General features: G+C 39.0%; 1 protein-coding gene and 1 non-coding gene across 7 annotated transcripts in view; one reads left to right on the plus strand and one right to left on the minus strand.

Moving 5' to 3' along the window:
• The window catches only part of CHRNA5 (cholinergic receptor nicotinic alpha 5 subunit), a 61,427-nt gene that overhangs the window by 24,220 nt on the left and 10,685 nt on the right, over positions 1 to 26,522 (plus strand). For 3 of the 6 annotated variants that reach the window (XM_030874875.3, XM_060293945.2, XM_060293948.2), the window contains exon 2: positions 23,985 to 24,136. The exons of 1 other annotated variant lie outside the window; for it this stretch is intronic. In XM_030874875.3, coding sequence (XP_030730735.2) covers positions 23,985 to 24,136 — 152 coding nt within the window. Of the gene's footprint in view, positions 1 to 20,955; positions 21,018 to 23,984; positions 24,137 to 24,178; positions 24,233 to 26,522 lie in introns of those variants that run through there. 2 more of the 6 variants (XM_060293947.2, XM_060293946.1) reach the window with 2 other exon arrangements.
• Positions 6,789 to 6,881, minus strand: LOC115862961 (small nucleolar RNA SNORD116). The gene has a single exon (XR_004043323.1). It is a non-coding gene; the product is annotated as a small nucleolar RNA SNORD116 (small nucleolar RNA).

The following is a 26,522-nucleotide window of genomic DNA, read 5'->3' on the forward strand; positions in this document are numbered from 1 at the left end:
TAAGTTTATTTTTGTGTATGGTGTTAGGGAGTGTTCTAATTCCATTCTTTTATATGTAGCTGTCCAGTTTTCCTAGCACCACTTACTGAAGAGGGTGTCTTTCTCCACTGTATATTCTTGCCTCTTTTATCAAAAATAAGGTGACCATATGTGCGTGGGTTTATCTCTGGGCTTTCTATTCTGTTCCATTGATCTATCTTTCTGTTTTTGTGCCAGTACCATACTGTCTTGATTACTACAGCTTTGTAGTATAGTCTGAAGTCTGGGAGCCCGATTCCTCCAGCTCCATTTTTCTTTCCCAAGATTGCTTTGGCTATTCGGGGTCCTTTGTGTTTCCATACAAATTGTGAAGTTTTTTGTTCTAGTTCTGTGAAAAATGCCACTGGTAGTTTGATAGGGATTGTATTAAATCTGTAGATTGCTTTGGGTAGTATAGTCATTTTCACAATGTTGATTCTTCCAATCCAAGAACATGGTATCTCTCTCCATCTGTATGTATCATTTTTAATTTCTTTCATCAGTGTCTTAGAATTTTCTGCATACAGGTCTTTTGTCTCCCTAGGTAGGTTTATTCCTAGATATTTTATTCTTTTTGTTGCAGTGGTAAATGGGAGTGTTTTCTTAATTTCTCTTTCAGATTTTTCATCATTAGTGTATAGGAATGCAAGAGATTTCTGTGCATTAATTTTGTATCCTGCTACTTTACCAAATTCATTGGTTAGCTCTAGTAGTTTTCTGGTAGCATCTTTAGGATTCTCTGTGTATAGTATCATGTCATCTGCAAATAGTGACAGCTTTACTTCTTCTTTTATGATTTGGATTTCTTTTATTTCTCTTTCTTCTCTGATTGCTGTGGCTAAAACTTCCAAAACTATGTTGAATAATAGTGGTGAGAGTGGCAACCTTGTCTTGTTCCTGACCTTAGTGGAAATGGTTTCAGTTTTTCACCCTTGAGAATAATGTTTGCTGTGGGTTTGTCATATATGGCCTTTATTGTGTTGAGGTAAGTTCCCTCTATGCCTACTTTCTGGAAGATTTTTATCATAAACGGGTGTTGAATTTTGCCGAAAGATGTTTCTTCATCTATTAAGATGATATCGTTTTTTTCCTTCGATTTTTAATATGGTGTATCACATTGATTGATTTGTGTATATTGAAGAATCCTTGCATTCCTTGGATAAACCCCACTTGATCATGGTGTATGATCCTTTTACTGTGCTGTTGGATTCTGTTTGCTAGTATTTTGTTGAGGATTTTTGCATCCATGTTCATCAGTGATATTGGCTTGTAGTTTTCTTTCTTTGTGACATCTTTGTCTGGTTTTGGTATCAGGGTGATGGTGTCCTCGTAGTACTAGTTTGGGAGTGTTCCTCCCTCTGCTATATTTTGGAAGAGTTTGAGAAGGAGAAGTGTTAGCTATACTCTAAATGTTTGATAGAATCTGGTCCTGGGCTTTTGTTTGTTAGAAGATTTTTAATCACAGTCTCAATTTCAGTGCTTGTGATTGGTCGGTTTATATTTTGTATTTCTTCCTGGTTCAGTCTCGGAAGGTTGTGCTTTTCTAAGAATTTGTCCATTTCTTCCTGGTTTTCCATTTTATTGGCATATAGTTGCTTGTAGTAATCTCTCATGATCCTTTGTATTTCTGAAGTGTGAGTTGTTACTTCTCATTTTTCATTTCTAAATCTATTGATTTGAGTCTTCTCCCCTTTTTTCTTGATGAGGCTGGCTAATGGTTTATCAATTTTGTTTATCTTCTCAAAGAACCAGCTTTTAGTTTTATTGATCTTTGCTATTGTTTCCTTCATTTCTTTTTCATTTATTTCTGATCTGATCTTTTTGATTTCTTTCCTTCTGCTAACTTTGAGTGTTTTTTGTTCTTCTTTCTCTAATTGCTTTAGGTGTAAGGTTTGGTTGTTTATTTGAGATTTTTCTTGTTTCTTGAGGTAGGATTGTATTGCTATAAGCTTTCCTCTTAGAACTGCTTTTGCTACATTCCCTAGGTTTTGGGTTGTTGTGTTTTAATTGTCATTTGTTTCTAGAATTTATTGATTTCTTCAGTGATCTCTTGGTTATTTAGTAGTGTATTGTTAGGCTCCATGTGTTTGTATTTTTACAGATTTTTTTCTGTAATTGATACCTAGTCTCATAGCGTTGTGATCAGAAAAGATACTTGATACAATTTCAATTTTCTTAAATTTATCAAGGCTTGTTTTGTGACACAAGATATGATCTGTCCTGGAGAATGTTCCATGAGCACTTAAGAAACAAGTGTATTCTGTTGTTCTTGGACAGAATGTCCTATAAATATCAATTAAGTCCATCTTGTTTAATGTATCATTTAAAGCTTGTGTTTCCTTATTTATTTTCATTTTGGATGATCTGTCCATTGATGAAAGTAGGGTGTTAAAGTTCCCTACTATGATTGTGTTACTGTTGATTTCCCCTTTTATGGCTGTTAGCATTTGCTTTATGTATTGAGGTGCTCCTATGTTGGGTGCGTAAATATTTACAATTGTTATATCTTCTTCTTGGATTGATCCCGTGATCACTATGTAGTGTCCTTCTTTGTCTCTTGTAATAGTCTTTATTTTAAAGTCTATTTTGTCTGATATGAGAATTGCTACTCCAGCTTTCTTTTGATTTCCATTTGCATGGAATAAGTTTTTCCATCCCCTCACTTTCAGTCTGTATGTGTCCCTAGGTCTGAAGTGGGTCTCTTGTAGACAGCATTTATATGGGTCTTGTTTTTGTATCCATTCAGCCAGTCTGTGTCTTTTGGTTGGAGCATTTACATTTAAGGTAGTTATTGCTATGTATGTTCCTATTACCATTTTCTTAATTGCTTTGGGTTTGTTATTGTAGGTCTTCTCCTTCTCTTGTGTTTCCTGCATAGAGAAGTTCCTCTGGCATTTGTTTAAAGCTGGTTTGGTGGTGCTGCATTCTCTTAGCTTTTACTTGTCTGTAAAGGTTTTAATTTCTCCATCAAATCTGAATGAGATCCTTGCTGGGTAGAGTAATCTTGGTTGTAGGTTTTTCCCTTTCATCACTTTAAATATGTCCTGCCGCTCCCTTCTGGCTTGCAGAGTTTCTACTGAAAGATCAGTTGTTAACCTTAGGGGGATTCCCTTGTGTGTTATTTGATGTTTTTCCCTTGCTGCTTTTAGTATGTTTTCTTTGTATTTAATTTTTGACAGTTTGAGTAATATGTGTCTTGGCATGTTTCTCCTTGGATTTATCCTGTATGGGACTCTCTGTGCTTCCTGGACTTGATTAACTATTTCCTTTCCCATATTAGGGAAGTTTTCAACTATAATCTCTTCAAATATTTTCTCAGTCCCTTTCTTTTTCTCTTCTTCTTCTGGGACCCCTATAATTCGAATGTTGGTGCATTTAATGTTGTCCCAGAGGTATCTGAGACTGTCCTCAATTCGTTTTAGTCTTTTTCTTTATTCTGCTCTGCAGTAGTTATTTCCATTATTTTATCTTCCAGGTCACTTATCCATTCTTCTGCCGCAGTTATTCTGCTATTGATTCCTTCTAGAGAATTTAAAATTTCATTTATTGTGTTGTTCATCATTGTTTGTTTGCTCTTTAGTTCTTCTAGGTCCTTGTTAAACGTTTCTTGTATTTTCTCCATTCTATTTCCAAAATTTTGGATCGTCTTTACTATCATTACTCTGAATTTTTTTTTCAGGTAGACTGCGTATTTCCTCTTCATTTGTTTGGTCTGGTGGGTTTTTGCCTTGCTCCTTCATCTGCTGTGTGTTTTTCTGTTTTCTCATTTTGCTTAACTTACTGTGTTTGGAGTTTCCTTTCTGAAGGCTGCAGGTTCATAGTTCCTGTTGTTTTTGGTGCCTGTCCCCAGTGGCTAAGGTTGTTTCATTGGGTTGTGTAGGCTTTGTGGTGGAGGGGACTGGTGCCTGTGTTCTGGTGGATGAGGCTGGATCTTTTCTTGTGGGCAGGTCCACGTCTGGTGGTGTGTTTTAGGGTGTCTGTGACCTTTTTAGGACTTTAGGCAGCCTCTCTGCTAATGGGTGGGCTTGTGTTCCTGTCTTGCTAGTTGTTTGGCTTGGGTTGTCCAGCACTGTAGCCTGCTGGTCGTTGAGTGGAGTTGGGTCTTAGCATTGAGATCGAAATCTCTGGGAGAGCTTTTGCTGTTTGATATTACATGGAGCCAGAAGGTCTCTGGTTGACCAGTGTCCTGAACTCAGCTCTCCCACCTCAGAGGCACAGGCCTGACACCCAGCCGGAGCACCAAGATCCTGTCAGCCAGATGGCTCAGGAGAAAAGGGAGAAAAAAGAAAGAAAGAAAGAAAAAATAAAATAAAGTTATTAAAATGAAAAATTTTTTAAAGTATTTAAAAAATTTTTAGAGTATTAAAAAAATAAAGAAGAGAGCAACCAAACCAAAAAACAAATCCACCAACAATAACAAGGGCTAAAAAATATCCTAAAAAAAGACAAAAAACCCCCAAAAACAGACAGACCCTAGGACAAATTGTAAATGCAAAGCTATACAGACAAAATCACACAAAGAAGCATACACATACACACTCACAAAAAGAGAAAAAGGAAAAAAATATATATATTAAAAAAGGAAGAGAGCAACCAAATCAATAAACAAATCTACCAATGCTAAAAAACTCTAAATACTAAACTACAGTAAACATAAAACCAGAAACAAATTAGATGCAGAAAGCAAACCCCCAAGTCTACAGTTGCTCCCAAAGCTTACCGCCTCAATTTTGGGATGATTCGTTGTCTATTCAGGTATTCCACAGATGCAGGGTACGTCAAGTTGATTGTGGAGATTTAATCCACTGCTCCTGAGGCTGCTGGGAGAAATTTCCCTTTCTCTTCTTTGTTCTCACAGCTCCTGGGGTTCAGCTTTGGATTTCGCCCTGCCTCTGCGTGTAGGTCACCGGAGGTCATCTATTCTTCACTCAGGACAGAGTTAAAGTAGCAGCTGATTAGGGTGGTCTGGCTTGCTTAGGCCCCGGGGATGAGAGGGGTATAGAATGCAGGGCGAGCCTGTGGCGGCAGAGGCCAGTGTGACGTTGCAACAGCCTGAGACACGCTGTGTGCTCTCCTGGGGAACTTGTCCCTGGATCATGAGACCCTGGCAGTGGTGGGCTGTACAGGCTCCCGGGAGGGGAGGTGTGGATAGTGACCTGTGCTTGCTCATAGGCTTCTTGGTGGCTGCAGCAGCAGACTTAGCGCTTCATGCCCGTCTCTGCTGTCTGCACTGATAGACGCGGCTCACGCCCGTCTCTGGAGCTCGTTTATGCGGTGCTCTGAATCTCTTCTCCTCGCACACCCTGAAACAATGGTCTCTTGCCTCTTAGGCAGTTCCAGACTTTTTCCCGGACTCCCTCCGGGCTAGTTGTGGCATACTAGCCCCCTTCAGGCTGTGTTCACGCAGGCAACCCCAGTCCTCTCCCTGGGATCTGAACTCCAAAGCCGGAGCCTCAGCTCCCAGCCCCCACCCGCCCTGGCAGGTGAGCAGACAAGCCTCTTGGGCTGGTGAGTGCTGGTTGGCACCGATCCTCTGTGTGGGAATCTCTCCGCTTTGCCCTCTGCACCCCTATTGCTGTGTTCTCCTCCGTGGCTCCGAAGCTTCCCCCATCCCGCCCACCCGCCATCTCCACCAGTGAAGGGGCTTCCTAGTGTGTGGAAACCTTTCCTCCTTCACAGCTCCCTCCCACTGGTGCAGGTCCCGTCCCTATTCTTTTGTCTCTGTTTTTTCTTTTTTCTTTTGCCCTACCCAGGTACATGGGGAGTTTCTTGCTTTTTGGGAAGTCTGAGGTCTTCTGCCGGCGTTCAGTAGGTGTTTTGTAGGAGTTGTTCCACCTGTAGATGTATTTCTTATGTATTTGTGGAGAGGAACGTGATCTCCACGTCTTACTCCTCTGCCATCTTGAAGGTCTCCTCGTATTATTTTTGCTAACACCCTTTTGAAACTAAAAAGCAACTGTATGAATCCTGTGAATTAATTTATAAGTAGAGATGTTGAACAGTTTTGGAAATATATGCATCTTATAAATCAAAGCCTGTTTAGCAAGTAGGTTAATTTTTTTTTAACATCTTTATTGGAGTATGATTGCTTTACATTGTTGTGTTTGTTTCTGTTGTATAACAAAGTGAATCAGCTATACGTATACATATATCCCCATATCCCCTCCCTCTTGCCTCTCCCTCCCACCCTCCCTATCCCACTCCTCTAGGTGGTCACAAAGCACCGAGCTGATCTCCCTGTGCTGTGCGGCTGCTTCCCACTAGCTATCTATTTTACATTTGGTAGTGTATATATGTCCATGCCACTCTCTCACTTCGTCCCAGCTTACCCTTCCCCCTCCCCCTGTCCTCAAGTCCATTCTCTACGTCTGCGTCTTTATTCCTGTCCTGCCCCTAGGTTCTTCAGAACCATTTTTTTTTAGATTCCATATATATGTGTTAGCATACGATATTTGTTTTTCTCTTTCTGACTTCACTGTGTATGACAGACTCTAGGTCCATCCCCCTCACTACAAATAACTCAATTTCGTTTCTTTCTATGGCTGAGTAATATTCCATTGTATATATGTGCCACGTCTTTATCCATTCATCTGTCGATGGACAGTTAGGTTGCTTCCATGTCCTGGCTATTGTAAATAGTGCTGCAATGAACATTGTGTTACGTGACAAGCAGGTTAATATTGTATTAGATAAATTGTTGTTTTATGGCAGGTATTAACACATTCACAGTGTTTCATTTCAACTGTGAATTGTTTTTATTTTTATTTTTTGGACCTCAGATTCGATGAGGAGACGGTAGAGTGTTCTCCCTCATTTTGTTCAGATTTTCCAAGGAATGCATACAAGGGTGTCATCATCGATCCAAGCACGTGCTGGGCCACTGCAGAACCCAACAGGGCAGGCCGTGTGGCTCCGCCGAGGAGTCAATGACCCCCAAGTACTCCAACAGCCTGGGGAATCCACAGCCCCCAGGCCACTCAGCAAGAGGAACAGTCAATCCATGCTTGAAGCCACTGGGCCCATCTGAGGAAAACCTAATATCCAGTGGCACATCTTGAGGTGCTTGAAGGCCTACTGTCCTGAGGTATCCACAGCCACGCTCGGCACCCTGGGCCTACCTCACTTCTTCCAGGTCTCCCTACCACCTCCAGTCCTCAGGCCATGCGAAGGTCTTCTTGTCTTCGCCGACAGCCAGGCTTGCCCAGCAAGTGCACCTGAGAAGTAGACAGAAATCACACAGGCTTCAGAATTGGACCTGGGTCCTCAGAGAACACGATTCAGGCAAACATTTACCTGGGCGTGAGCCCTGCACCTGCTTCCCAAGTACCTCTATCACTTAGGAGAACTGAATGCATGTCTGACAGCACAACTGCAGGATGGTAGGCACGTAGGTGGGCCTGCGTGTGAGAGGGTGTATGTGTGTGCGCGTGCGTGCATCTGTGATTGCGTGTATGGACGTGCTTGCGGGTTTCTGTGTGTGCCTCTGAATCTGCGTCTTGGTCTCTGTGTGTCCCTTTGCTCCTCTGCAGAGCCTCGAACAGTAAAAACCACACCTTATACACAGAGCCCTGGCCTTGGACCCTCCTACTGAATGGAGAAAGACCCCAGCTGCCTTCAAGAGGCCGCATGCGAACTTTGACCCCGATGGGCTGTTGAAATAGACCACGAGCTCCCACTCTCCAGCAGCCCCGCCTTCTGACCAAAGCACATAGACTTGAGGGACCGGCCTACCGGCCGTGGGTGTCACATATGTGTGGACCTGGAGACCCTGCCAGCTACAAGCACATCTGATGTGTACTTGGGGCCACTCCCAGCGCTTCCAGGAACAAGGGAGCCTCCCGTGGGCAAGCTGACACCTCCCTGCAGCTGGCTACAGGCAAGATGCAGCCTGTCTTCCTCTCAAGGGGCCAAAGGAATTCAGCCCAGGTGCCACTTCAGGCCAACTAGGCCAGATCACCTTCTGGGGACCCGCAGGGACGCCGACCACGGGAAGCAGTGGTCTTCAGTAACCATGACCCAGAGTCAAACCCCACGGTGGAAACTAGGCCACCTTCCCGGCCACGTTCCGGCCAGCTCCCCAGCCAGCAGGATGTGTGGCCCTGACCCCCGAGGAAACGCTCAAACACTCAAATGCTCGACAGCCTTGTCCCACGTGCCCTTCTCCTGCCCACAGGGCAACTCGACCCGACTGAAAGCCACAGATGCCATGCAAACACGCGGACACTGAGCACCAGGGAAGACAGCAAGCATGTCTGCTTTGATGACGGCAACCCCACCCCATGCATCCTGGCACCTCTCCTCCGACACAGAGACACTACTGAGGACCTCACAGAGATCCAAGGCGCTGTCCACGAGGACCACAGAAAGACTTCAAATGGAAGACCTCTGCCACGCGAGGGGACCTGGAACCCTGAAAGGGAGCAAGTGGCTGTCCACGGCAGCTGTAAATTGTTGTTTTTACATGACACAGTATTGTTTTTCAAACCTAGCTCAGTTTCTATCCATAGCTTCCCTGAACTGTACAAAGACTTCATTCAGTGACCTGTGGAGCACAAAAATATTGATTTTTGTCCCAATGAATTGAGACTGCTTGTACACTTTTGGAGAAATATGTGAATTTATAAAGATTTTGTATATACTTGTTTAGAAAATTGATTACATCCTTTGATGCACAGAAGTTTTTAAGTTAGATATAGTCTCATTTGTCTATTTTTGTTTGTATTGCTTGTGCTTTTGGTGTCATTTCCAAGAAATCATTGCCAAATCCAGTATTATGAAGCTTTTCCCCTATGTTTTCTTCTTGGAGTTTTATGGTTTGGGGTCTTAAATTTAGGTCTTTAATCCATTTTTAGCTGATTTTTTATATGGTGTTAGGTAAGCATCCAACTTAATTCTTTTGCATGTGGCTAACCAGTTTTCCCAGCACTATTTGTTGAAGAAAGTGTTCTTTCCCACATTGAGTGGTCCTGGCACCTTTGTCCTGTAAGCCTTTTAATGACTTCATAATATTTCATGTAATGGATATGTTATACTCTAATTGTTTTGTTTCCAGATTTTTGTTACAGTGTTTACTGTGGTAAACATTCTTGTGCATATGTCCTTATGGACTGGTGCTTTAACTGCTATGGGAGTTAGGTGTGGGGTTGCTGAATCAAGGGAATATATACTTTTATTTTTTGATAAATTTTGCAAGATTAAAATATTTCAAGATTACTTTTCCAAAAGGCAGTAACACTTTACATTTCTGTCAGCAGTGTTTGAGAGCAGCAGGATTCTTCTTTTATCCTAGGACCATTGGTATCAGGAAGGCCTCTCCCAGGGGAGGGATCACATATATGACTAAGAAAAATAAAGATGTTTCTCTATATCATTATATATGTTAGTGCTTAACATTTAAATGCATAAAGAGTCCCCTATTCTCATTTTCCATAACCTCAAGAAGCCTACTGAGTAAGAGGAAAGAGGATTGATCTGGGTTGCAATTAGAGTTCTGTGATTAACTGGCACTTAACCTATAAAGGTAGAATCACTTGATATGGAAAAACCATGGACTTGGGTGACAAACCTGGCTTCAAAGCCTTGTGACAAGTCAGCTTCCCAGCCTTTTGCTGTATGATCCTGGGCAAATGACTACCTTTCAGAACTTTGGTCTCTTCACTTATAAAGGATGTTCGCACATTTGCTGTTGACACTTTAAAAATGTACTGTTGAGGTTTACAAAGAAAAAAGTGTGCAGTTGGTATTACTCAAATGCTGGCTTAGTCCATTTGGGCTGCTATAGCAAAATGCCACACACGGAGAAGCTTATACACAACAGGCATTGATTTCTCACACTTCTGGGGGCTGGAAGTCTGGGATCAGTGTGGTTGGATGAGGGCCCTCTTCCAGGTCTCAGACTTCTTATTGTGTCCTCTTATGGCAGAATGTGCTAGGGAGCTCTCTGGAGCCTTTTTTTTTTTTTTTTTATAATTGCTTTACAATGGTGTGTTAGTTTCTGCTTTATAACAAAGTGAATCAGTCATACATAAACATATGTTCCCATATGTCTTCCCTCTTGCGTCTCCCTCCCTCCCACCCTCGCTATCCCACCCTCCAGGCTGTCACAAAGCACCGAGCCAATATCCCTGTGCCATGCGGCTGCTTCCCACTAGCTACCTACCTTACTATGTTTGTTAGTGTGTATATGTCCATGACTCTCTCTCGCCCTGTCACAGCTCACCCTTCCCCCTCCCCATAACCTCAAGGTCCTAGCCCTGTTCATGGGGATTCCACCCTCATGACTGAAGCAGCTCCCAAAGGCCCTACCTACCAATACCATAACCTTTGGAGGTTAGGATTTCAACATGAATTTTGGGAAGAAACAAACATTCAGACCATTCAAGTACCATAATCTGTTATTAAAATAGTTATCAAAATAAACTGTTAAAGGCAAAACCATGGAGACAGTACAAAATTGAGTGATTGCCGGGGGTTGAAGGGGGAGAGATGAATAGGCGAGCACAGAGGATTTTTAGGGCAGTGAAAATACTGTAGGATGCCATAATGATGGGTTCATGCCATCATAAATTTGTCCAAACCCATAGAATATATAACATCAAGAGGCAAGTGTAATGTAAACTATAGATTTTGGTGATAACGATATATCAGTGTAGGTTCCTCAGTTGCAAGGAATGTTCTGCTCTGATGGGGATGTTGATAATGGGGGAGGCTATGCATGTGGGGGGCGCAGGGCATATAAAAATCTCTGTACCTTCCCCTCAGATTTGCTATGAACCTCAAACTGCTCTAAAAGGTATTATTTTTTTAAATTGTTTATGATCACCTAGTAAGTCTGGTTAACATCCGCCACCATACACAGTTACAAATTTTTTCTTGTGATGAGAACTTTCAAGATTCACTCTCTTAGCAACTTTCAAATATGTAACATGGTTTTATTAACTACAGTCACCATGCTGTACATTACACCCCCATGACTTATTTTATAACGGGAATTTTTTACCTTTTGAGCCCCTTCACCCATTTCTCCCACCCCGCACTCCCTGTTCCTCTGTATCTATGAACTGGGTTTTTTTTTTTTCCTGTTTTTTTTTTAAAGATTCCACATATAAGTGAGATCACGTAGTATTTGTCTTTCTCTGTCTGACTTATTTCACTTAGCATAATGCCCTCAAGGTCCATCGATGTTGTCACAAATGGCAGGATTTCCTTCTTTTTGATGGTTGAATAACATTCCATTGTGTGTGTGTGTACACGCGCACACACACATATTATGTGTGTGTGTGTGTGTATATATATCACATTTTCTTTATTCATCCATTTGTGGACACTGAGGTTGTTTTCATATCTTGGCTATTGTAAGTAATGCTGCAATGAACATGGGTTACAAATATCTTTTCAAGTTAGTGTTTTTGTTTTCCTTGGGTAAAGCCCCTGAAGTAGAATTGCTGTATCATGTGATAGTTATATTTTTAACTTTTTGAGGAACATCTATACTGTTTTCCATAGTGGCTGTACTGATTTACATTCCCACCAATAGTGCGCAAGGGTTCCCTTTTCTCTGCATCCTCACCAGTGCTTCTCAGTACCTTTTCATTTACTTCTTGGCCAGCTGTATGTCTTCTTTGTAAAAGTGTTTATTCAGATCCTCTGCCCATTTTTTAATTGGATTGTTTGGGGGATTTTTTTTGCCATTGAATTGTATGTGTTCTTTATATATTTTGGATATTAACCCCTTATCAGATATATGATTTGCAAATAATTTCTCCCATTCTGTAGGTTGCCTTTTCATTTTGTTGGTAGTTTTCTTTGCTATGTAGAAGTTTTTTAGTTTGATGTAGTTCCACTTGCTTATTTTCACTTTTGTTGGCTTTGCTTTTGGTGCCAAATCCAAAGAATCATCACCAAGACCAATGTCAAGGAGTTGACTATGTTTTCCTCTAGTTTTATGGTTTCAGGTCTTATGTTCAAGTCTTTAATCCATTTTGTGTTAATTTTTGTGTATGGTGTAAGATAGTGGTCCAGTTTCTTTCTTTTGCAAATGTCTGTCCAGTTTCCCCAGGACCATTTATTGAAGAGGCTGTCCTTTCCCCATTGTGTATATCTATCTATCTATATACATTTTAAAAATTGAAGTATAGTTGACTTACAATATTATATTAGTTTCAGGTGTACAATGTACTGATTCAATATTTTTATAGATTACACACCATAATAAAGGTATTGACTATGTTCCCTGTGCAGCATATTACATCCCTGTGACTTATTCATTTTATAACCCATTGTATATTCTTGTCTCCTTTATCATAAATCAGTTGACCATATATGTGTAGGTTTATTTGTGGGATCTCTATTCTGTTCCATTGATCTATGTGTCTGTATGACAATACCATACTGTTTTGATTGTTATAGCTTTGTAATGTAGTTTGAAACCAGGGAACATGATCCCATCAGCTTTGTTCTTTCTCAAGATTGTTTTGGCTATTTGGAGTCTTTGGTGTTTCCATACAAATTTTAGGATTGTGTATTCTATTTCTGTGAAAAATGCCATTGGAATTTTGATAGAGATTTTATTAAATCTGTACATTGGTTTGGGCAGTGTGGACATTTTAACAATACTAATTCTTCTAATCCATGAGCATAGTATATCTCTCCCTTTGTTTGTGTCTTCTTCAATTTCTTTCATCAATGGCTTATGGCTTTCATTCTACAGGTTTGTCACCTCCTTGGTTAAATTTATTCCTAGGTATCTTTTTCTTTTTGATGCAACTGTAAATGGGATTGTTTTCTTAACTTCTCTTTCTGATAGTTTATTAGTGTATACAAAAGCAACAGATTTTTGTATATTCATTTTGTATCCTGCAACTTTAAACTGAATTCCTTTATTCTAAAAGTTATTTGATGGAGTCTTTAGGGTTTTCTCTTTGTATAATATCATGTCATCTGCAAATAGTGACAGTTTTACTTCTTCCTCTCCTATTTGGATGCCTTTATCTCTTTTTCTTGGTTAATTGCTCTTGCTAGGATTTCCAACACTATGTTGAATAAAAGTGGTGAGAATGGGCATCCTTGTCTTGTTCCTGATCTTAGAAGAAAAGCTTTCAGCTTTTCACCATTGAGTATGATGTTAGCTATGGACTTGTTGTATATGGCCTTTATTATGTTGAGGTATGTACCCTCTATATCCGCTTTGTTGAGAGTTTTTAATCATCAATGGATGCCGAATTTTGTCAAATGCTTTTCTGCATCTATTGAGATGACCATATGATTTTTTTTGAATTTAAGTTGATATTTTTATTCAGCAGGTTCTTATTAGTTATTTATTTTATACATATTAATGTATATATGTCAATCCCAATCTCCCAATTCATCCCACCAGCACCCCCCAACACCCCGCTTTCCCCTCTTGGTGTCCATACATTTGTTCTCTCCATCTGTGTCAACCATATGATTTTTATCCTTCATTTTGTTAATGTGTATCACATTGATTGACTTCTGGATATTGAATCATCCTTGCATCCCTTGAATAAATCCTGCTGACCATAGTGTATGATTGTTTAAATGTATTGTTAAATTTGGTTTGCTAATATCTTGTTGAGGATTTTTGCATCTATGTTCATCAGGAATATTAGTCTGTTATTTTCTTTTCTTGTGGCATCCTTGTCTGATTTTGGTATCAGGGTAGTGTTTGCCTTGTAAAATGAGTTTGGAAGTGTTCCTTCCTATTTTTTGGAAGCGTTTGAGAAGGACTGGTATTAATTCTTCTTTAAATGTTTGGTAGAATTCACCAGTGAAGTGCTTGTTTGGTCCTGGATTTTGTTTGTTGGGAGGAACAAAGTCTTAATTTTTAAAAAATAGACTATTCCTGGGAAAGTTATAAAACATCAAAAAGAAATAAGGAAAATAAATGCAGTGGCATTGCACATTAAGTTTTATGTTTATTAAGAAAACTTATGGGGTAATTGTTCAAATAGCTTTTCTGAAGGTTATACCTATACTGTTTGTTATATTTTCTCAATTCTGATATACTACTATATTTGTACATATATTTCTCAGTCATTAGTTAGTCATAAAGAGGTTCTCTTTTAGTAACAGCTTTATTGAGATACAATTCACATACCATATAATTCATCTATTGAAAGTGTATAATTCAGTGGATTTTACTATATTCACATGCAGCCATCACCACAGTTGATTTTAGAACATTTTCATATCCCCCCCAAAGCACCCCCTCTCTAGGCAATCAAAAATCTGCTTTGTGTTTCTTTAGATTTGCCTATTCTGGATACTTCATGTAAATGCAATCATATAATATGTGGTCTTTTGTGACAGGCTTCTTTTATTAGCATAATGTTTTCAAGGTTCATCTAGGTTCTAGCATGCATCAGTAATTCACTCATTTGTATGTCCAAATAATATTCCATTAGATATACTATGTTTTATCCATTTATCATTTGCTGGGCATTTGCATTGTTTCTACTTTTTGGCTATTGTGAATAATGCTGCTATGAACATTCATATACAAGTTTTTGTATGGACATCGGTTTTCATTTCTCGTGAGTATGTACCTAGGAGTGGAATTGCTAGGTCTTTGGTCACCCTTTAACTTTTTAGGAACTGCCAGACTGTTTTCCAAAGCAACAGTACGATTTTACATCCCCACTAGCAGTGTATGAGGGTCCCAATTTCTCCATATTTTTACCAACACTCGTTTTTATCTGTGTTATTTATTATAGGCATCTTAGTGGGTATGATGTGGTATCTCATGGTTTTGATTTGCATCTTCCTGATGGCTAAAGGTTTTGAACATCTTTTCATGTACTTGGCCTTTCTTCTTTTAGATAACTTACCTATTTTTAAATTGGGTTGATTAGGTTGTTGGGTCTTTTATTATACAAGTCCCTTGTCAGATGTATGATTTGCAAAAACTTTCTCCTCGTTCTCTCTTTTTTTTTTTTGAATTTTATTTTCTTTATTTTTTTATATAGCAGGTTCTTATTAGTTATCCATTTTATCCATATTAGTGTATATATGTCAATCCCAATCTCCCAATTCATCACACCACCACCCACTACCATCACTTTCCCCCCTTGGTGTCTATACGTTTGTTCACTACATCTGTGTCTCAATTTCTGCGCTGCAAACTGGTTCATCTGTACCATTTTTCTAGGTTCCACATACATGTGTTAATATACAATATTTGTTTTTCTCTTTCTGACTTACTTCACTCTGCATGACAGTCTCTAGATCCATCCACGGCTCTACAAATGACTCAATTTCATTCATTTTTATGGCTGAGTAATATTCCATTGTATATATGTACCACATCTTCTAAAATCGTTCGTCTGTCAATGGGCATTTAGGTTGCTTCCATGTCCTGGTTATTGTAAATAGTGCTGCAATGAACATTCGGGTGCATGTGTCTTTTTGAATTATGGTTTTCTCAGAGTATATGCCCAGTAGTGGGATTGCTGGATCATATGGTAATTCTATTTTTAATTTTTTAAGGAACCTCCATACTGTTCTCTATAGTGGCTGTACCAATTTACATTCCCACCAAGAGTGCAAGAGGGTTCCCTTTTCTCCACACCCTCTCCAGCATTTGTTGTTTGTAAATTTTCTGATGATGCCCATTCGAACTGGTGTGAGGTGATACCTCATTGTAGTTTTGATTTGCATTTCTCTAATAATTAGTGATGTTGAGCAGCTTTTCATGTGCTTCTTGGACATCTGTATGGCTAAGACATTTCTTTGGAGAAATGTCTATTTAGGTCTTCTGCCCATTTTTGGATTGGGTTGTTTCTTTCTTTTCTTTTTTTTTTTTGCGGTACGTGGCCCTCTCACTGTTGTGGCCTCTCCCGTTGCGGAGCACAGGCTCCGGAAGTGCAGGCTCAGCGACCATGTCTCACGGGCCCAGCCACTGCCTGGCATGTGGGATCTTCCCGGACTGGGGCACGAACCCGCATCCCCTGCATCGGCAGGCGGACTCTCAACCACTGCACCACCAGGGGAGCCCTGGGTTGTTTCTTTTTTAAATATGGAGCTGCATGAGCTGTTTATATATTTTGGAGATTAATCCTTTGTCCATTGATTCGTTTGCAAATATTTTCTCACATTCTGAGGGTTGTCTTTTCGTCTTGCTTGTAGTTCCTTTTGCTGTGCAAAAGCTTTTAAGTTTCATTAGGTCCCACTTATTTTTGTTTTTATTTCCATTACTCTAGGAGGTGGGTCAAAAAATATCTTGCTGTCATTTATGTCAAAGAGTGTTCTTCCTATGTTTTCCTCTAAGAGTTTTATAGTGTCCGGTCTTACATTTAGGTCTCTAATCCATTTTGAGTTTACTTTATTTTATTTTTTAACATCTTTATTGGGGTATAATTGCTTTACAATGGTGTGTTAGTTTCTGCTTTATAACAAAGTGAATCAGTTATACATATACATATGTTCTCATATGTCTTCACTCTTGTGTCTCCCTCCCTCCCACCCTCCCTATCCCATTGAGTTTATTTTTGTGTATGGTGTTAGGGAGTGTTCTAATTTCATTTTTTTACATGTACCTGTTCAGTTTTCCCAGCACCACTTATTGAAGAGGCTGTCTTTTCTCCATTGTGTATCCTTGCCTCCTTTGTCGTAGATTAGTTGACCATAGATGCATGGGTTTATCTCTGGGCTTTCTATCCTGTTCTATGGATCTATATTTCTGTTTTTGTGCCAGTACCATATTGTCTTGATTACTGTAGCTTTGTTGTATAGTCTGAAGTCAGGGGGTCTGATTCCTCCAGCTCTGTTTTTTTCCCTCAAGACCACTTTGGCTATTTGGGCTCTTTTGTGTCTCCATACAAATTTTAAGATTTTTTGTTCTAGTTCTGTAAAAAATGCCATTGGTAATTTGATAGGGATTGCATTGAATGTGTAGATCGCTTTGGGTAGTATAGTCATTTTCACATTATTGATTCTTCCAATCCAAGAACATGGTATATCTGTCCATCTGTTTGTATCATCTTTAATTTCTTTCATCAGTGTCTTATAGTTTTCTGCATACAGGTCTTTTGTTTTCCGAGGTAGGTTTATTCCTAGGCATTTTATTCTTTTTGTTGCAGTGGTAAATGGGAGTGTTTCCTTAATTTCTCTTTCAGATTTTTCATCATTAGTGTATAGGAATGCAAGAGGTTTTCTGTGCATTAATTTTGTATCCTGCAACTTTACCAAATTCATTGATTAGCTCTAGTAGTTTTCTGGAGGCATCTTTAGGATTCTCTGTGTATTGTGTCATGTCATCTGCAGACAGTGACAGTTTTACTTCTTCTTTTCCTATTTGTATTCCTTTTATTTCTTTTTCTTCTCTGATTGCTGTGGCTAGGACTTCCAAAACTATGTTGCATAATAGTGCTGAGAGTGGACATCCTTGTCTTGTTCCTGATCTTAGAGGAAATGCTTTCAGTTTTTCACTATTGAGAATGATATTTGCCATGGGTTTGTCATATATGGCCTTTATTATGTTGAGGTAGGTTCTCTCTATGCTCACTTTCTGGAGAGTTTTTATCATAAATGGGTGTTGAATTTTTTCAAAAGCTTTTTCTGCATTTATTGAGATGATCATTTGGTTTTTATTCTTCATTTTGTTAATATGGTGTTTCACATTGATTGATTTGCGTATACTGAAGAATCCTTGCATCCCTGGGATAAATCCCACTTGATCATGGTATATGTACCTTTTAATGTGTTGTTGAATTCTGTTTGCTAGTATTTTGTTGAGTATTTTTGCATCTATATTCATCAGTGATATTGGTCTGTAATTTTCTTTTTTTGTAGTATCTTTGTCTGGTTGTGGTATCAGGGTGATGGTGGCCTCATGGAATGAATTTGGGAGTGTTCCTTCCTCTGCAATTTTTTGGAAGAGTTTGAGAAGGATGGGTGTTAGCTCTTCTCTGAATGTTTGGTAGAATTCACCTGTGAAGCCATCTGGTCCTGGACTTTTCTTTGTTGGAAAATTTTTAATCACAGTTTCAGTTTCATTACTTGTGATTGGTCTGTTCATATTTTCTATTTCTTTCTGGTTCAGTCTTGGAAGGTTATATCTTTCTAAGAATTTGTCCATTTCTTCCAGGTTGTCCATTTTACTGGCATAGAGTTGCTTGTAGTAGTCTCTTAGGATGCTTTGTATTTCTGCGGTGTCTGTTGTAACTTCTCCTTTTTCATTTCTAATTTTATTGATTTGAGTCCTCCTCCTCCTTTTCTTGATGAGTCTGGCTAAAGGTTTATCAATTTTGTTTGTCTTCTCAAAGAACCAGCTTTTAGTTTTATTGATCTTTGCTATTGTTTTCTTTGTTTCTATTTCATTTATTTCTGCTCTGATCTTTATGGTTTCTTTCCTTCTACTAACTTTGTGTTTTGTTTGTTCTTCTTTCTCTAGTTCCTTTAGATGTAAGGTTAGATGATTTATTTGAGATGTTTGTTGTTTCTTGAGGTAGGATTGTATTGCTATAAACTTCCCTCTTAGAACTGCTTTTGCTGCATCCCATAGGTTTTAGATTGTCGTGTTTTCATTGTCATTTGTCTCTAGGTATTTGTTGATTTCCTCTTTGATTTCTTCAGTGATCTCTTGGTTATTTAGTAACGTATTGTTTAGCCTCCATGTGTTTGTGTTTTTTACTGGTTTTTCCCTGTAATTGATTTCTAATCTCATAGCATTGTGGTCAGAAAAGTTGCTTGATATGATTTCAAGTTTCTTAATTTCACTAAGGCTTGATTTGTGACCCAAGATATGATCTATCCTGGAGAATGTTCCATGCGCACTTGAGAAGAAAGTGTAATCTGCTGTTTTTGGATGGAATGTCCTATAAATATCAATTAAATCTATCTGGTCTATTGTGTCATTTAAAGCTCTTGTGTTTCCTTATTAATTTTCTGTTTGGATGATCTGTCCATTGGTGTAAATGAGGTGTTAAAGTCCCCCACTATTATTGTGTTACTGTCGATTTCCTCTTTTATAGCTGTTAGCAGTTGCCTTATGTATTGAGGTGCTCCTATGTTGGGTGCATATATATTTATAATTGTTACATCTTCTTCTTGGAGTGATCCCTTGGTCATTATTTAGTGTCCTTCCTTGTCTCTTTTAACATTCTTTATTTTAAAGTCTATTTTATTCGATATGAGTATTGCTACTCCAGCTTTCTTTTGATTTCCATTGTCATGGAATATCTTTTTCCATCCCTTCATTTTCAGTCTGTATGTGTCCCTGCGTCTGAAGTGGGTCTCTTGTAGACAACATATGTATGGGTGTTGTTTTTGTATCCATTCAGCAAACCTGTGTCTTTTGGTTGGAGCATTTAATCCATTCACGTTTAAGATAATTATCGATATGTATGTTCCTATTACAGTTTTCTTAATTTTTTGGGTTTGTTTTTGTAGGTCCTTTTCTTCTCTTTTGTTTCCCACTTAGAGAAGTTCCTTTAGCATTTGTTGTAGAGCTTTGGTGGTGCTGAATTCTCTTAGCTTTTGCTTGTCTGGAAAGCTTTTGATTTCTGCATGGAATCTGAATGAGATCCTTTCCTGGTAGAGTAATCTTGGTTGTAGGTTATTCCCTTTCATCACTTTAAGTATATCATGCCACTCCCTTCTGGCTTGTAGAGTTTCTGCTGAGAAATCAGCTGTTAACCTTATGGGAGTTCCCTTGCATGTTATTTGTCATTTTTCCCTTGCTGCTTTCAGTAGTTTTTCTTTGTCTTTCATTTTTGCCAATTTGATTACTATGTGTCTCGGCGTGTTTCTCCTTGGGTTTATCCTGTATGGGACTTTCTGCACTTCCTGGACTTGGGTGGCTATTTCCTTCCCCATGTTAGGGAAATTTTCGACTATGATCTCTTCAAATATTTTCTTGGGTCCTTTCTCTTTCTCTTCTCCTTCTGGGACCCCTATAATGTGAATGTTGTTGCATTTAATGTTGTCCCAGAGGTCTCTTAGGCTGTCCTCATTTCTTTTCATTCTTTTTTCTTTATTGTGTTCCGCAGCAGTGAATTCTACTATTCTGTCTTCCAGTTCACTTATCTGTTTTTCTGCTTCAGTTATTCTGCTATTGATTCCTTCTAGTGTATTTTTCATTTCAGTTATTGTATTGTTCGTCTCTGTTTGTTCTTTAATTCTTCTAGGTCTTTGTTGAACATTTCTCGCATCTTCTCGATCTTTGCCTCCATTCTGTTTCCAAGGTCCTGGATCATCTTCACTATCATTATTCTGAATTCTTTTTCTGGAAGGTTGCCTATCTCCACTTCATTTAGTTGTTTTTCTGGGGTTTTGTCTTGTTCCTTCATGTGGTACATAGCCATCTGTGTTTTCATATTGTCTGTCTTTCTGTGAATGTGGTTTTTGTTCCACAGGCTGCAGGATTGTAGTTGTTTTTGCTTTTGCTGACTGCCCTCTGGTGGATGAGGCTATCTAAGAGACTTCTGCAAGTTTTCTGATGGGAGGGACTGGTGGTGGGTAGAGCTGGCTGTTGCTCTGGTGGGCAGAGCTCAGTAAAACTTTAATCTGCTTGTCTGCTGATGGGTGGGGCTGGGTTCCCGACCTGTTGGTTGTTTGGCCTGAGGCGACCCAACACTGGAGCCTACGCAGGCTCTTTGGTGGGGCTAATGGCAGACCCTGGGAAGGCTCATGCCAAGGAGTATTTCCCAGAACTTCTGATGCCAGTGTCCTTGTCCTCACGGTGAGCCACAGCCACCCCCCGCCCCTGCAGGAGACCCTCTAACACCAGCAGGTAGGTCTGGTTCAGTCTCCTATGGGGTCACTGCTCCTTCCCCTGGGTCCTGATGTGCACACTACTTTGTGTGTGCCCTCCAGGAGTGGAGTCTCTGTTTCCCCCAGTCCTGTTGAAGTCCTGCAATCAAGTCCTGCTAGCCTTCAAAGTCTGATTCTCTAGGAATTCCTCCTCCCATTGCTGGACCTCCAGGTTGGGAAGCCTGACATGGGGCTCAGAACCTTCACTCCAGTGGGTGGACTTCTGTGGTGTAAGTGTTCTCTATTTTGTGAGTCACCCATCCAGCAGTTATAGGATTTGATTTTATTGTGATTGCACCCCTCCTGCCGTCTCACTGTGGCTTCTCCTTTGTCTTTGGATGTGGGGTATCTTTTTTGATGAGTTCCAGTGTCTTCTTGTTCATTATTGTTCACCAGTTAGTTGTGATTCTGGTGCTCTTGCAGGAGGGAGTGAGAGCACGTCCTTCTACTCTGCCATCTTGAACCAATCTCCCGTCATTTCCTCTTTAAGTAGTGAGGGAAGAAAAACTACTCTTAAGTAACTACTGTGATCAATACTAAGTATTATACTTTAGGAATGCCAAACTAATGAAATGATTCCTACGTTCCAGGATATTGGTTTCTTTGGTGACCCAAGACTTATGTGACATAATTGAAAAATAATGCAGAACAGTATGATATAAATGAGAGTAGTATAATATAAATGCCCCTGGATTCCAAGGAGCCTAGGTTGAAAGTGATTGATTTAAAGTATTTATTTTGAGTAGGATGAGCACACATTAACTATTCACAACAACTTTTTTCTTATATGTATAAATTTATTTATTTTTGGCTGCATTGGGTCTTCAATGCTGTGTGCGGGCTTTCTCTAGTTGCAGTGAGCAGGGGCTACTCTTCGTTGTGGTGCGCAGGCTTCTTATTGTGGTGGCTTCTCTTGTTGCGGAGCACGGGCTCTAGGCGTGTGCGCTTTAGTAGTTGTGGCATGTGAGCTCAGTAGTTGTGGGCTCTACAGTGGACTCTAGAGTACAGACTCAGTAGTTGTGTCACACAGGCTTAGTTGCTCCATGGCATGTGGGATCTTCTTGGACCAGGGCCCCAAGCTTTTTCCCCTGAATTGTCAGGTGGATTCTTAACCAGTGCACCACCAGGGAAGTCCTCACAGCAACTTTCAAAATATAATTTTTTAGTTTGATTCAGTTTCTGTAGAATTTAGCTTATATACAGTATCACATTTTCGGAGCCAGTCCTTACTACTGGGCTGTAAATGTGGATGCTGTCTTTGATTACCAGTGTATTTCCTGCATTTGGCATGGTGCCTGATACAAGGCACATTCTGTTAAATGTTTGTTGAATGAATGAATGAACAAACACTGGTGTGGGCTTGAGGTCTCGGCATGTGATATTAAGCTCTTTTAGAAAGTTGTCCCAAGGTGGAAGATGTTAGGGTGGAAAGAGCAAAAGGTAGAGGGGAGGCCTTCAGAGCTCTGCCACTGATGAGCTCTGTAGCACTGGCCTTTCTGGTCATATATCCTCATTTGTGAAGTGAGGGAATGTATTGGATCATCTCCCTTTTAATATTTTGAGGTTTATGAGCAGTATAAACTTAAAACATTTAGAACCAGCTAAAGAAACATAACCTCTAAGTAGAATTTGAGTGCGCCATTAAGGTTTTGTGCTAAAATACCACTGACCTTTGCACCTGGCATTTCTGTAAAGTTGTGCTAAGAAAATGGTATTTCTAGTATTGGATGTCCTAAGAAGGTATTCACAAGGCAGTATCTTAAATGTTCTCATTAAGTAGAATGTTAGGATAAATTTATCATTTTGTTTATTTATACCCTATCTACTTTCTTTCAAACAAAATTTGAGGTGGCAATTCAAGTTAGTATTTTTTTCCCCTAAGGCAAAATTTCCTTAGATTCTGTTAAAAAACATTTTGTTATCTCTGTCTTTTAAACAACCTTAAACTTTTGTTGTTTCCATTTTAAAATAGGATCAGAATAGGAGAAATGGTTCAATAATGCTATTTTAACTTGAACCTCTGAAATTAACAGCTTTTGAACATTACAAAGAATGCCTCTCTAGTGTATAATATTCTAACTGAATTGAAATCTCTCCATTGCTGCACATTTCAGCATAAGGAGGCTTTTACAGAGGCATGGCACAAACTCTATGATACTTATAGATTAAATCAAATATCTTAAATTGCCCAGGGAAGCAAGACATAAACTCTGAGGAGTAAGCTGCTCTATTAATGAAGAAATAAGCAGTGAAAGAAAATCAGGGAATGGGTTTCCTCTAGCTAGAGTAACCAGATACTTTTTAATAGCTCCAAGTAGAAAACATGGTCTATCACAACAAAAAGAGAAGATTTTGTGAAAGTGCTAATTTTCTGTTAAATCATTTCTTTTAGGTTAGAGAAAGGCCAACACTAGCTACTCTAAATCCCTATGTATATACTTTATGATAAATAAGCCAGTGACATTTTGTTTTAAATAAATGTTTTTTCTTTGTAAAATCATGAGTCTTGAGTAAATGTCATCCTTGAATTTCACACATTCCACATTTCCTTGATAGAGACTCCAGTGTCCATAAAACACTGAAAACTCATTTCTTTAAAGAGGCTTACTTAAGCTTATTAGAAGTGTAAACATAACTGTGATCCATAAATCTAACCAGTCTTTGGCTTATGGCATCTAAAACTTTTTAAATTTTATCTTTTTTTTTTTTTTAAGTCTTAGGCCCTAAGGTAATTGTATACAAATGTATAGCAAACAGATGTATGACAAATCTGAATAATTTGGTCAATATTTATATATTTGTATATTAAAAGCATGTAAATTAAAGCATGTTTATTTTACATTTATAGTTGATCAATAAACCTTAATATATCTGTTTTCTAGGTTTGGAATTTTATGACAAGCAACCCCCCTAGCCCTGGTAATTTAAAAGCTTTTGTTACTTAGTTTTTAAATTACTCTGTATTAAGTACTGAGTGCTTCTTTTGGAATTCAGCATATTTCCATGTGAATAATCTGATTTAACTAAGAAATATATCTGAACCAGAGTGTCCCTTATTGATCACAAACATTTTAAAATCGCCTTTGACAATAGCCTAAATAATACTTTGGTTCATTAGTAATGCGAAACTTTTTTAAAGTAGCGGTATTTGGTGGGAGAGAAGCCAATCCACTAACTTTTAAAAATTTGTTATACAGGATTAGCTGAACCATCCTTTGTTGCCAAACATGAAGATAGTTTGTTTAAGGATTTATTTCAAGACTACGAGAGATGGGTTCGTCCAGTGGAACACCTGAATGACAAAATAAAAATAAAGTTTGGCCTTGCAATATCTCAATTAGTGGATGTGGTAGGTGTGCATATCATTCCATATTCAATTTCACACAGGTCTATGGAGAGCGTATTGTGTGCCCAGGCACCGTGCTCGGCTGCAAAGATTACAAAGGTGAATGAACATAGTCCTTTTCCTCCAGGAACTCACCAGGGAAAAACAATTATTACACCACAGACATAGGAATACTGTATGTTTATATAATCTTGTGTAGTTTAGAAATCATTTTATCTCATTTGGTAATTAAAATAGGTCTATTTTTTAATAAATTCAAAGATATTAAACCCTTTATATGGAAGTTTCTCCTTAAATATGTTAAAAAATATGACCAAAAAGTCAAAAAATTTAAAAGAAAAAACCCAAGAGTTAGAGTTGTAGATTTTTAGGACCGAAAAGGGATCTCAACAGATCATTGCCTCAGTATCACACTTAAAACATTTCTTAGGTTTTTCCATGTGACCTTTACCAGGTAGTAAATTCCCCATTGTAACTTGTTCTTATTGTCAAGAGATAATTTCTATTTTAAACTAAAAGGTTCACGCTAATTTTTAAACTAGCTTCTTCTTTTTCTGATCATGTCAATCAATAATTGTTTCCCTGTTGTGTTCCCAGAATAGTCAAATATGTGTGTGTGTATGTATGTATGGATACAGATAACACTTATAGGTGTGCCTTTATTTTCTGATTAGAGAAGCAATGCATGATTTTTGGAAAGAATTTAGAAAGTTCAAAAAAATACGAATAAGAAAATAAAACTTGACTGTAATTCTACCACCCAGAAATGACCATTGGTAACATTTTGTTGTGTTTCTTGCCAGTTTTTTCTTTGTGAATATGTTACAAAATTGAAGTATTATTTTAGATATAATTTTGATTACTGCTTTTTCCCCTATTGTTACACGATGAACATTTTCTTATTATATAATCTTCAAATGTAATTTTTAATGGCTGTATTTCATTTATAATTTATTTAAACATTCTCTTATTGTTGGCAGAAGCTTGTTCCCAATTTTTCCTGTTATAAAGGACAATGATGAATATTTGTACATAAATGTTTGAATTTCTCCTTTCCTTAAGAAAGGTGATGAATCAAAGGATATACGTTTTTGAAGTCTGTTGACTGATATATGTAACCTAATTGCTTCCAGAAAGATCAATGAATATGGACTCTGTGCTTGATCCTTTGCTGGGCAATACAGGAAGATTTTAAATATAAATTAAACATAGGGAAGTAGGAAGTAAGTTAGTAGGGCTTGCTTTCAACTTTTCTTTCTAGCTGGGACTGTCAGCATGTAAATGGAGTAAGTGTAGAATGCTGCAGTACTAAATCGTGATGTCACAGAGATCTGGGATTTCAGATCTTGATGATTGAGATTATCAAAGAAGCCTGGGTAGAAGAAGTGGCACTTGAGCTGGGCTTGTGCTAAGTGTAGGATCTGGCATGCAGAGAGGAAAGAACTTTAATAACAAGGAACAGTATAATCACAGGTACATAAGCGATACTGAGCCTTTTTGTTCGGCTGTTTAGATCGATGGTCTGACTGGATGGTAGAGGAGGTGAGGAGTGATGCCTGTGTGCCACTGTGCCTTTGCTCCTGCCATTGCTTCTGTTTGGAGACCTTTCCTTCTCAGCACAAGCCATTTATCCTTCAAGGCCAAATTCATCTGTCAGACTCTGAAATCTGAACTTCCTAAGACAGTCTCTCTTCTGTTCCAGTTACGCTGACTGGCACTCAAGTGCTGGCAGGGCCGCCTCAAAGCAGAGTGAGCTTTAGTCCTTGTGTCTGTCCCAGAGCCTAGCATGGTGTCTGGCACGTAGTAAATGCTGAGTGAATGAGAGATCTGATGGGTAACAGACATGGTAAAAGCAGTACTTTAAGAGGATCAATAAGATAATTAAATACGTGGCTTCAAAGAGTGAAAGATTAGAAGCTTGAGAGGCAAGTTAGATCAAATATAAGAAGGAACAGGACTTGACCACTGAATATGGAGGGAGGCATCTTATTTTGAAGCCTAGGTGGTTAGAAGGGTAACCAATTTGAAAGAGAAAATTGGTTGTTATGGGGGCAGGGCAGAGAAGACGATGGGTTTGCTTTTGGTGTGAGGTCATTGTGGTCCATTCAAAAGAAAATGTTCACTGAGGACCTTGGAAGGTCAAGACTGGCTCCGAGGTGAGAGAAGAGGCTGAGGATGTCAGTTTGGAATTGCTGGCCTGGGGGTGATTGTTGAAAACTTTGAATTGATGCAGTTTTAAAGCAGAGAGAGCAGGAGCCTGATCCTTGAAGAACATTCATAGAAAGTGGTAGAAGCAAGGGTTAGCCAAGCAGAGACATTGAGGAAGGGTTGCTTCTTGAGAGAAGAGCCCAGAAAATATACGGTCGGTGACAATTAGAGGGGAGGAGGA

Source organism: Globicephala melas, chromosome 2 (assembly GCF_963455315.2).
Source record: "Globicephala melas chromosome 2, mGloMel1.2, whole genome shotgun sequence".
NCBI classification, from domain to species: domain Eukaryota; kingdom Metazoa; phylum Chordata; class Mammalia; order Artiodactyla; family Delphinidae; genus Globicephala; species Globicephala melas.